The following is a 12500-nucleotide window of genomic DNA, read 5'->3' on the forward strand; positions in this document are numbered from 1 at the left end:
CACAGCATACGAGATAACTCATTACTCTATTTTGTCAAAGAAAATAGCAATTCATTACTCTATCTTGTAAAAGAAAATAGAGCAATGCTCCTTTGCTTTTAGCCTTCACCTAGGTAACTCTTTTACAAGGGTTTCGTTGATCGATTTAGGCCCCAAAGTAAGTTAGATCTTTACCTTCTGCCAAAGTAGGTGTGACATTACGGCTGGATTTTCACTGTCTGTTTTGTTTTCAAAATCAGTGAAGGATTCCAAAGTAACATAAGGATCTTCAGCTTCATTCAAAGACTTGCATCGCCGCATTTTCTCCAAGTTTACTTTGCCACTTCGGAGCCCTGTGTGCACCAGTTGTCCAGGACGCCATGACACTGCGCGCCTTAAAATTGGAGATGCTGAAGATGGACTGGTCTTGATAACCGGAGCATTTGAGTTGGCAGAAGGGATGGCTTGAGAAAAGATCTTGTGAAATACCCTGTTTTAAAATAATTTTAAAAAACCTTCAAGACGAGATATAACGACTTTATTGATGATGATAATAACAGCAACTTTATTCATTCAATTCATTGAAAGGGAAGGACACCAGCGGTTATCCCTGTTGAGGGTATCTGTCTGCAGCTGGGTTTAGTTGAATGACTGAAAGTCAATTTTGATGAGAGAGGAAAACCAGAGTACCCGCAGAAAAACCCTCAGAGTCAGACTGAGATTGACTGAAACTCAACTCATGGATGATGACGACGACGACGATGACGACGACGACGATAAGGGGGATAAGAATAATAATGAGGAAGATGAGGGTTATGATGTTAGTATTGATTCTAATATGTTGGTTGTTGTGAAGATGACAATGATGACAACTGCCACGAAAAGGGCATTATGACCAATACCATGATTTTAGTGGTTTTGCTATTAATTGTTATTAAATGTACTGGGTACGGTGACAGTGGATTGCAAAATGTCTGCAAATTGGCAATATCTATCCTGTTGGTTTTCCTGTAGCCTTCTAATACAGTGCAATTTCAATGACCATAGAAGACAAAATGAATGACAAAATAGCAAATCCCTTACTTGCTCTTAGACATCATAACAGACTTGACTCCAATAAAGCACTTCTTTTTTATGTCTCCTACATCAATCACAAAATATTTTCATGAGCATCTAACTATAAAATGCAGCAAAGCACTGAGGGGTTCAATGATCCGAGCAATAAAGATTTACTGGGTTAAGGGTGCAACATTGCAATGGAGAACATTATAGTACCATAAATCCTCTATTAAGCCTCCCCTCTGAAATAAGCCCCCCCCCCTTTTTTTCAGAGAAAGAGTTAAAGTGTCTAACGAGAAACCTCTCGAACAAGAGCAGAGCAAACAACCGACAAATTAATTTCAAATCTGACGCAGAGTCGAGGAATCAAACCGAGCATCCCTTGAAAGATGAATATTTTTTACTGTTTCTTAGGTGCTAAGAAAGGCTGTCAGGGACCACAAATTGTATCTTTAGAAAATACTATGCTTAGGGAAGTGTTACAAATGCATTACCTACTAAAAAGGCAACTGTGTCCTCTCTGTTATGTCCTTCAGAATTCATGCAACTGAAATCTCTGGTCACTTGTCCAGCTGTGATATGACATTGGTGATCATGAACTACTGATGAGTTAGGACAGCTATTTCTATTTTCTTCAGAACGGGATTTTACGTCAACAGACTTGAAAAGTCCTCCCAATATCAGTTCTCTTGTTTTAGCCTGCAAAAAATGCAGACATTTTGAAATAAGTTACCAGGATTCAAGGGGCCATGTCACTTTATTTTGGGGTGTTTAAGGGAAATCTGTATTTAATCAAGATCGAGTTTAAAACTCGAAAATGGTAATCATGGAATTCCTTTACTGATAAAATTATCCTTGCATCACAAACAAGATGATTCTGAGCAAAAAGACGTTTATCCAGGCAATTCACCATGAAATTGAAAAAAAAAAAAAACGTCAGGCCAACTTTTTTCAAGGTTATCCAAATGCAATCCGTTTCAATCTTGTCCATTTGTGACCATCCATGCTTCTCTTTCCTTTTGCTTTATTTCTTTTATGTTGTTCAACAGTTTTAAGTGGTTATTGCAATGTTTCATTCTACTTTTTGGGCATTTTGGGTGTCATAAAATTACATCACAGGTGGCTCAGTTGGTTGTGCATCAGGTTGCCATCCCGAAAGTTGTGAGTTCGACTCCGGCCAGACCAATACTCAGGGTCTTCAAATAACCGAGGAGAAAGTGCTGCCTTTGTAATTACACTCTGGCAAATGGTTAGACTTTCAAGTCTTCTCGAATAAGGACTGTAAACCGGAGGTCCCGTCTCATAGCCCTTGTTGGAAATCAAATTTTATGGGATGCTAAAGAACCCACTCACTTCTCAAAAAGAGGAGGGGACATTGTCCCTAGGCTGATGTTGTGGTCTGACCTAATCTGGTCCGGGGCATCTTTCACTTCCTACATAAATTATTGTAAACTGCATAACAAGCAGTCTGGCCAAAGTCCCCCACAAAAAGCATTGTAAACTAGTCCTGAAAAGCCCTGAGGGGAAGAGACTAATACCTTCACTTCACTTCACTTCACGTCATTTTGCATGACATAGTCACTTTAAGGCACATCAATGTTTGTTTTTGAGATGGCCATATTATCTTACATGGCTCTAAGTGCAAGAACAATGGAGAGCAACTGAATACAAGCTGGTCTTGTTCCGTCAGATGCAGGATGTTGCAGTGACTCACCAGATACTCAGTAAAAACCTGAGACATGTGACCTAAAAATTATAACTAGTTCAAGGCACCCATTTGCTGAAAGTCCTTGTACCTTACTGGGACCATTAAGCTGATTATTAAGAAACTAGAGATGCTTTCCTTTTGTTAAAGCCGGCTGGCCAAACCTGTCAGTTTGCAAAGGAAATGCAACAATTTGAAGGAACACTCGCATGATATTATCCCTCGCCTTCCTGTGGAGGAGTATATATTATCATCCTAGAAGTGTGTTAATTTGAAGGCATTGCAGAGTTGATCCTTCAATTCTGTCAAATTGAAAGCGCCCTAAGATACCTATCTCAGAAAGCCGACCTTTCAATAGACTTTTTAGACTAAAAAAGACCCAACATACTTGTGCATTTTCATGCATCAAAATGGCCTCTGTTTGAAGATACATACCGGTATACAACAAGATTCAAGGACTCTAAAATATACCATTTTGAAAAGTTTCTAAACCCTCAAGAATTAAACAGGTCCTTGATGATCCCAACAACTGAGCACTAAGGCAATCATCAATTATTATTACACTAGGACTTAAGATCACAGCCCTCATATTTTTGATAAAAATGTCTCATCATTCATTATACATGTCAACAAATATTATCTCCTTTATTTCAAGAGGAAGAACTCACGCCCTTTTTGCACAGACCACTTGATGTAGTCCACATTATGGTGGTCAGTGTTCCCTGTGGTAATCTGTCATGCCATATAAAAAGCTACTCCATAATCCAAAGTCAAATAAAACTCTTTGACATGAAGTAGGACAGTATAAATTTTTTGGCAACTCTTTCACATAAGTGAGTTACTAATTGGGGCAGGTACAAAAGTCGGAGTGGATCAACTTGGATCGAACAACGGTTTAGTAAGCCAAAACCATTCAACGTTTTCACCGATTTCACCAAGGCTAGCTTAAAGATTAGGGGTAAGGTGATTTCTTGAGGCCTTAGATTTTTTTTTACGTCCATCCAAGCTGAGTGATCCGAGTTGATCTAGTGCAACTTTTGTAAGTGCCTGTTACTATGGAAATGTTTATGTTAACTTTACTAACACTCACATGTAGCTTTGCAAAGCTGGGAACTCTGTGGCAGGCCTGCTCAGCATGAATCAGCTTCTTCAGAATCCAATCTCTAAACTCATCATTCTTACAGCAAACATAAATAAATTGAAATTAAATTAAATTAAATATTCAGAAAATATCCCATCCCAAAAAGAACACCGTGAGATTGACACATATTTGCATATAATATAAGATGAAATGAATTTAGTGTTACAGCATTTATATCATAAAAAAAAAAAAAGCAATCAAACCAAGCATTTGTGTCTAAGGAGGGTGAAAAACTAGAGTTCTCAGTTGATCTAAAATCCAAAGAGTAGAGTGAAGACCTAACAAAGTCTACCAACAATCAAAAGAATCCAGGACGCATAGGTAAGTTTTGCGGCAGGTTTAAAACACAGGTCACTTGTTACAGGTCATTGTTTTACGTAAACTAAAGCAACTCAAAACCTTCAAATTGGCTAACCTTGAGCGTAAACATCACTTTTAGGCCTAATGACACCTAACCAGTACTAAGTTTGGAATTAGTAAAGGTTTTGTAAATCACTAATCAAGTGACCTGTATACTTTAATTAAAACTGTTCCAAGTTTTGATAAACATAAAATTTTCTTCTTCCCTTGTCATCAACTTTAACACCACCAATTTACTATAAAATAAAAGCACTAAATCTCAAAAAGTGTCCCCAAACTCTACTCTTCAAATAAACATTACAGTGGTAACCATTAGAGGTTTTCACTCATAACCACTGACTTAAAAATAATGCATTAGCTCTTACAAACTCTTTAGCCCGACACAATTGACACTCTGACTCCACTGGACTTTTTGCGACAAACATGCACCTCATAACTTGCAATCCTGAACAAAGATGCTGGTTAAAGTTCAGCTCTCTCAGATTACCATACTAACCTTGCTCTGCACAAAAATCAAACACCTTGTATCAATTAGGTCATTATTACCTTTTCAAACACATGCTTTTCATGCAAAGGAGGATCAAAGGGCTGGACATCAGCTCTGGACACAACTGAGACCTGCAAAAAAAATATAAGGATAATAGTTAGATTAGAGATGAGAAAATTACACGATGATTAAAAAAAGAAAAACAGAATGAGCTCTGCATGTCCACATGAAAGTAAGATGGCCAATAAGAGCACTTGTGTGAGATGCAAGCAATTTGCATGTGTGTTGCACATTGTTCATTTATTTTGATGTTTTGAATTGCTCTGACTCTTCTTCCCAGGTGTGATTCAGTTTCGCTGGAATGAATTAGCTATTGGAAACCCCTTTTTCAGCTTTCAAGTGTGCCACTCCAGCAAAGAAGTTGATATATGTCCTGTTAGCTAGTTGATGTCTTCAATTTGAACAGTGCTTTTTTTCCCGGACTGTTCCTAAGGCAAACACAACTGGATATTGAACAGGATCTTCTTTAGACAATCTAGCATCAACACTGCCTTTCCTACAATAAGATATTTACCACAGCTGTCATTCGAAAAAAGAGGCCTATTGCTCAAAGGCTTCAAGTCTTAAACTCACCATGTAAAGGTGAGGATTCCTTTCCACGTCAACTTGCACAACAATGAAGCTGTGAAGGAAGTTGGATTTGATGCAGTCTGGAATAAACTTTGTGTTTCTTGCCTCCATAAAGACAATACAAACAATATCATTTCCAATGTGCCTCTTGCGCTGAAGCTGAAAAACAAATTAAGTGTTCATGAGACAATAACAATAATACTGGTAATAATGTTACCACCATCATCATTATTGCAATTTTATTATTGACTTGTCTCACATGACATGACATAAATCATCTTGCAATTGGTCTTCTGTGGTAATTGGTTTAATTTATACAGTAGAGTGTAACATTGCTCACACACAACATGCTCACTATATAACCAGTTTGACCTTAGCTAAGATGGGGACCTGGTACTAGTTTGCTAAGATAGGGATCTGGCTCTAGTAGGCCGATGTTTGTTACGTTTCGACTCATTTGGCTTTCTTATCATTCTGTGTGCATGCGACACGAGTTATCTGTGATAACCAATTTGTCCTTGCGAAATGGATGGACTCTGATTTACTCATGTGATTGATGATTCCTATATTGCAATAAATTTTGATTATACTTGTGACGAGTCATTACATTTTCCCACTGTATTCAGAAGCTGAAACATCACTTATCCAGTAAAGTGACTACTGGACACTAATTGGAGACACTGCAGTACCGAAATCAAATCAAACCATGCAGTAACCAACTCATATCAAATGGTAGGTTGGTTTTTGAGGACAGGGGAAAACCAGAGTATACCTGGAGAAAAACCAATATATAGGAAATAAAATCAAATCAAATGTTGCCTTTTTGTAACAGAAAAAAACCTGGGTTGAAGCAGAGCAAACAGGCAACAAACACGAGGAATCAACCCTGGGACACAATGGTAATCAAGGCAATTGAAGTGCACTACCGTATCATTCCTTCTCCCTACTGACAATAACCAATGATTTTCCCACTTACTTCAAAAGGGCATCTTGAAAACGAACACCCTAAGACCCTGAAAATTCGAAAACAAAGAAAGTAACCCCAAACCCTCAATTTTGCCAACCATAGGCCTTAAAAAACCAACTTTAGGCCTAGGGTTAGCTAAATTGAGGGTTTTGGGTTACTTTCTTCGGTTTTGAGTTCTTGGGGTCTTTAAGGGTCTTCGTTTTCAAGACACCCTTTTTCAAAAGTTATTATTATCAAAAAAGAGGAGAACCAAGAGACTAGTACCTAAATAATAACCTGAAAAACAAAAGCCTCATTAATTAATAACTGTACCTTCTGCGAATCAAATTCTTCAAATGGAAGGAGTGTGGACACATGGAACATGATCTCGTTATCAGCAAACTTGGTGTAAACAGAGTGTGTCCCAGTTAGGTCATTGTTATTGTCCAGTCCTGCACGGTATTTATCAAAACCTTGGAGTCGGATTCTTTGACCCAGAAGGTCAAGAAAGTGGTCAAATGCTTTGCTGTGTGTCTCATTTCCAAACAGCTCTTCTTCAGTTTGTTGATTCTCCTTCATGTAAATCACACCAAACTTGTAAGCTTGTTTCACAAAAGCCTGCAAAATGTAGCATCTATTATGAATACTTCATCATTACTCTTTGAATATGGGGATGAAATATCATCCTTACAACTACTTACTTAATGCTGCACCTGAGGATTATCAATCATGTAAGCATTTTAAAATATATTTATTAGAGACAGAAATCAAGGTTAATGGAAGCTTTTGCCTTTCCAAAAACCTTCCCTAAATCCTCTGTTAAGCCCCCCTCTCAAATAAGCCCCCACTTATCAGTGTATAAATGTTACCCCGCCCCCCCCCCCCCCCCCCTCCCCACTTACCAAATCTATTAATGATACTATATTATTATTATTATTATTATTATTATTATTCTTATTATTATTCACAGCAGTAACACCTCATTTGGACTGACGCAGTATAGTTTATTCATGTGCTGGAAGTTCAGATTTGGTTCTCGCAAGTTTATAAAAATGTTGCAAATAATTTGTAAAATGTGTATAATATCACTCAAAAATTTCCATACTAGACAGTTATTGCCCTGGTGCAAAACACGAAGTAGGGAACTGTCACTCTAGTCTGTTTATTTTCTTCTTTCTTAGAAATTATAGAGGATAATGGAGGATATTTAAGGTAAGCAAATCTTTAAGGACCCTTGCAAATGTTCAAATGCTAAAATAAAAAGGATACCTTGTGACTATATTGCAAACTAAGATACTAGGGAATGAACTCAAATTGCAAGGACAGATACACTGATAAATAAACTGAAAGTTTAGGGATGATTGTAATGGCTGGATCTGAAAAAGATCTTTCAGAATCTAAAGATCTTGACAATAAGTCACTAAGGATCCAATCTTGCCAAGCTTTTTTGAAGATTCATGTTGCAGTATTCCTGGAATCATCTTAAAAAATATCTAAAAAAGGTTTCAACCAGGGGAGCACATTGATCTGATTCTTTATAATAACCATTTACATTGTATCACTCACACTGTCCATCTTTAGAAGATCTGTTTTTGCCAGTGGAGTTGAAATAGCCTTCATGGAGGACTTGACATTAACTTGTCGCCTTAAAAACTGAACCACTTCCTCTTTGCTGGGAACATTATCTTGTTGATTTGACAAGGAGAGAAGTCCAAAAATTAAGTAGTATGCTGATCGAACCATAACTCTGCCAAAAATAAAAATAAATAGTGACTGGAGTGGGTGCTCTCCTTGCTTACTGGTGACATTCTTGCCTGGAGAGTAGGGACCTCCCCCTGGTGAGAACATGGTGCCTTTCAAGGTTAAACCATGAAGAATTTCTCATGATAATTGCTCAGCAGGGCTTTCCTCCAATTACTCCAGGGTTTCTTAACATTTATAATTTTAATAAACCTTTAATAGACCGAATGCATAAATGGCGGCCAAAAAAAATTCTTTTGTTTATGTGCTAATTAGCATCACTAGCCTCGCTTGCGTGAACAAAATACAAAAGAAAGGTTGCTTGAGAGCGAGGCTAGTGAGTCTCATTAGCACATAAACAAAAGAATACATTTTTGGCCGCCATTTATGCATTCGGTCAATTCTCTTCAAAATTTCATTAATAATTCATGAGAAAAATGGCTTATCTGGTCATCGAAAAAACATAACATGCATGGGCTTTAAAAACCAATAAAACAGTCTCCTCATTAGCATCCTTTATAACATAAAGCATACTTATAAGGCATAGCTTGTTTTTCTTCTATGCTAATGTTCTCTTCTAACAATTTGTTCTGACTCCAGAGGGACATGCTTTTGAAGCTGTTCTATAAACTCGCACTGTGCTTTAAAATGCAAGAAAATAGCTCCTGCTCATTTACCAAACAGTACTTGACAGCAAAATTGTATGTTATGTACAGTATTAATTCAAAGACAACTATGAGGACTGGACTCATTTTTAATTGTGATAGGGTTTGGTATGAGATAAATATTTTCACATTCCCAACTGTATTCATGTACATTGTATGATATTCATTAGTTCCAAAAATTGAAGCATCTCTTCTTGCAACTATATAATATATACGAAGAAGCACTCCCTCCTTACGTAATAGATTACTGGATATTCATAGCTACAAGGGCTTTCTTAAAGGAAATTAAAAAAAATAAATACATAAAAAGTATTGAATATTATTAGTAAAAGTTGAATATTTAAATTCACCTCAGACAATATTCAGCACAATTCCCACTGTAATACACGAATATTACTTGTTTATTTGAAAGTTAATATATAAGATTGGAAATTTAATATGACTTTGGACAGGAGGCAAAATGCCAATTAATATTCATAAGAGTCTCTTAACAAACCATCAATTAGCAAAACATAGCTTGTGAAATTCTAAGAAGCAAAGTTTCTCCTTTCCTTTAATGAAGTCATCACCCCTTTCTATTTCAATTGCAAATGCAATGTGTTTCATCAAGAATGCAGCGACAAATTATTAAATGCTCCTCTCTAAATTACTTGATAATAATATTATAATCTCAAGCAGAATCACTCCAGTCAGTTTAATGGGATTACTACAGTTTTATGACGGATTCACCCTATTAACCTCAGATTTCAATGATTTCTGAACAATTGGCAATAATATTTAGAATAAAGTTCTGTCTAGATCTATGCCACCCACTCTGCTTAATTTCATCTCTGAGAAAACTAATAATGCAAATTATGTTCTGTACAGAGCCAATACATCTCGCACAGTACTTCCCTAATCCCAGTGAATACCCAGAAAAGGGTAAATTGTCTGTATCTTCACAAACTATGAAACTGGCCTATGAAATGTCAGAAATACTTTCTAAGGAAAGTGATCATGGAATTACTGTGGTTTGTTCCCACTTTCACAATTAGAACTTCCAAAGGGCCAAATTCTGTGTTAGCTTCAATTGATTCACAGATGCTCAATACACATAAAGGAAACATCAGTAGAGCCAAACACTTCCTTTATTTCCTGTTGGTGGGCAAGTCTCTTAGCAAGACATGACAAAAAAATCAAAATGAAGACACGTTAATTTTGATTTTTGAACTTAAATAATGAAAGTGCACCTGTGGGACTATCAACAAAGAAAATTAAAATTGACAACCCATTACATGCATTTTCACGCTCATTTCAGATTCTAAAGTTGCTTTGTACTATCTCGTCGGTTATATCCAATTCGTGTACCTACAAGTACAATTTTATGCCTTTGTAAGTGGTATGAAATATAAGGCAAAAATTCACTAACCAGGCATAAAAAAATGCACACAACGGCGATAAATTATTTTTTCCATATTGCCAACAGTTCAATGATTGTTTTTGGTCACAAAATATTATATTATTAAATATTATAATCTTTCTGAAAGTGTCTGATACCTCAGACAGTCCAATGGAAATAGGATATCTCAGCGAAAAATATAAGCTTATCCGTTTTCTTTACTTTCATGCAGATAAGCACGAATTGTTTTCCCTACGAATGCAAAACAACTTACCGATAACAACCTCTTGATTGGGGGCTTGATTCTGGTTTTAAGATGAACAGTAACACTCCGACATCATCTTCGTTAGCGCAGTATGTCCAATGTCTTAGCCCATGAAAAAACTCGCGATAAAATTTCTCGGGAGCAACAGAACTCAGTTGTGTACCAGTATTCAACGACCCAAAATCAGAGAAGCTTTTTGTGTGATGGTTGTATATGTTTGCGATAAATTCTCTTTTTGGACAGTTCTTCTCAGTGCATTCGACGCCATAACCAGCCACTCTTTCGATGTGTTGCGGCTCATCACAGCTGCATTTCAGTTCGGATATCCCCACTGTGCTTTTAAGAAAGTTTTTACTAGACTCAGTATTCTCAAGCGCTGCTTTTGAAGCAAGACTTCTCGCTTTGAAGTCGTTTAATGCTTGAATCAGCGTGTCACTCTCCACATTTTGACCACAGTGGTGTCTTGAAACACTGTATGCTTGTGCTTTGTCCTCGGGTGAGGAGTTACATACGGCGCAAACAAAACAGTCTTGATGACAACGCCTGAGCTCGTCTGAGTTGAATGCATTTGAACGTGAAGAAGGATTGATATTTTGAGCGGACCACAAGCTGACTGCGTTTTCGCACGATTCCAAATTCGATTTACATACAAAACAAGATGAGTTTCCTGCCATATTAGAACTTCATCGTTAACACCAGTAACGTGCGACGGATTTCACTTGAATGTTTTAACCGGTCAAAATACAGGAAACGCGTCTGGGCTTAACTTGACTTGACGGTTACATCGGTCAATCAATTAACTCTTCGGACAATCCATTACCAAGACATAATCGATGACATTCGATTCCAATATATTAATGTCGATCTACCGCATGGAGTGAAGATCTGCGCCCGTCTCGATGATCACAAAATAATCTGTTTTCTCTTTAGACTCCTCGCTGCCTTCATTAAATAATAACGACATCTATTGTTAAACGTTCAACGCTCGCGAAAAGATTACTTACCGCAAATTGTTTACTTTTTCATTTGGGTAAGCGATGACAAGAAACGTCAATGAACAAAGATCTTCGCCAGGAAATGAGTTCATTTCATTTCGTTGTCACTTTAATATGGAAGCCATTCATTGCACTTTTTGTCCCTAAGGGGTGGTCCAAGCCTGCCCACCTTATTTTCCATTGAGCATAAGTGACGTTTTTGTGAAGAAAAATCGCAAAATATGTAAACATTTCGGCAGGTGTTCCTTTCTTGACCAGACACCGGGCCGCCATGTTTGTTGTAACAGCTGTTTCAACCTCAGACCCAGTCTTTCCTTCCATTCGCCTAACTTGCATCACAAGACCCAAGGTCCTAACAAATCAGAGCAAATCACGGACATTTCACGATTCACTATACAGTAAAATGTATCTAAATGAATTAAGCAATGCAGCTTATTCCAAAATGGCCGCCATTTAAATATTCTTTTGTTTTTTATTCAAATTAGCCCTTGATGCCTCGTTCTTAAGCTTAAAATTCAAAGAATATTTTATCTTTAACGAGGCCAAACAAGGGCCAATTTGTATGCGCAGAAATCAGTGGTCATTTTGGAGTATGGTGTATAAGGTTATTTTGCATGTTTCGACTGAGGACGACAGTGCGACTGATTAAAAGAGCAGAAGAGCATATGTTCAGACACCTTTTACATGCAAAAATATATTTAGTGGCACAAAAGTCCAAGTTGGTGAACAATATGGTCCGCTTTATTCATTAATTGCTATCGCAGCAGGTCACAGCATAACAGAGAACGACAGCTGGGCATCCCGCTAACAGAACAATGTGGCTAAAACGTTTGCCATAAAAAGAGAACTTTGGGTAAAAACACAGGAAATCTAGGTAGAAACCATCCTCAATACCCTATACAGCCCATCCTTGCGATCATATTGAAACCCGAAAATTACCGATGCTCGTGTGAGACCAAAAGACCTTTCCGGCAGTCCCTGCTAGATATTGCCCCGAATCAAAGAATAACAAGAGGGCAATAGTCGTTCACGTGGGATGTGCAAGTTCATGTAAGCAGATGAACGCAGATTAGGGAAGCTGTTATCTGAAAACCCCAAAGACCAAGGCAGATAACATCGTGCTGGATCTACACAATTCTCCTTATCATAT

At 37.4% G+C, this 12500-nt stretch overlaps 1 protein-coding gene across 1 annotated transcript in view; it reads right to left on the reverse strand.

Moving 5' to 3' along the window:
* The window catches only part of LOC138028692 (uncharacterized), a 13315-nt gene extending 1671 nt beyond the window's left edge, over positions 1–11644 (reverse strand). The window contains exons 1-9 of the mRNA XM_068876292.1: positions 10365–11644; positions 7874–8054; positions 6641–6925; positions 5365–5520; positions 4791–4862; positions 3834–3920; positions 1533–1737; positions 1063–1120; positions 175–469 (exon numbers count right to left, since the gene is read on the reverse strand). Coding sequence (XP_068732393.1) covers positions 175–469; positions 1063–1120; positions 1533–1737; positions 3834–3920; positions 4791–4862; positions 5365–5520; positions 6641–6925; positions 7874–8054; positions 10365–11029 — 2004 coding nt within the window. The 5' untranslated portion in view covers positions 11030–11644. The remainder of the gene's footprint in view (positions 1–174; positions 470–1062; positions 1121–1532; positions 1738–3833; positions 3921–4790; positions 4863–5364; positions 5521–6640; positions 6926–7873; positions 8055–10364) is intronic.
* Between the last annotated feature and the right edge of the window lie 856 nt (positions 11645–12500).

This window comes from Montipora capricornis, chromosome 13 (assembly GCF_036669925.1).
Source record: "Montipora capricornis isolate CH-2021 chromosome 13, ASM3666992v2, whole genome shotgun sequence".
In the NCBI taxonomy this organism is placed as follows: Eukaryota; Metazoa; Cnidaria; class Anthozoa; order Scleractinia; family Acroporidae; genus Montipora; species Montipora capricornis.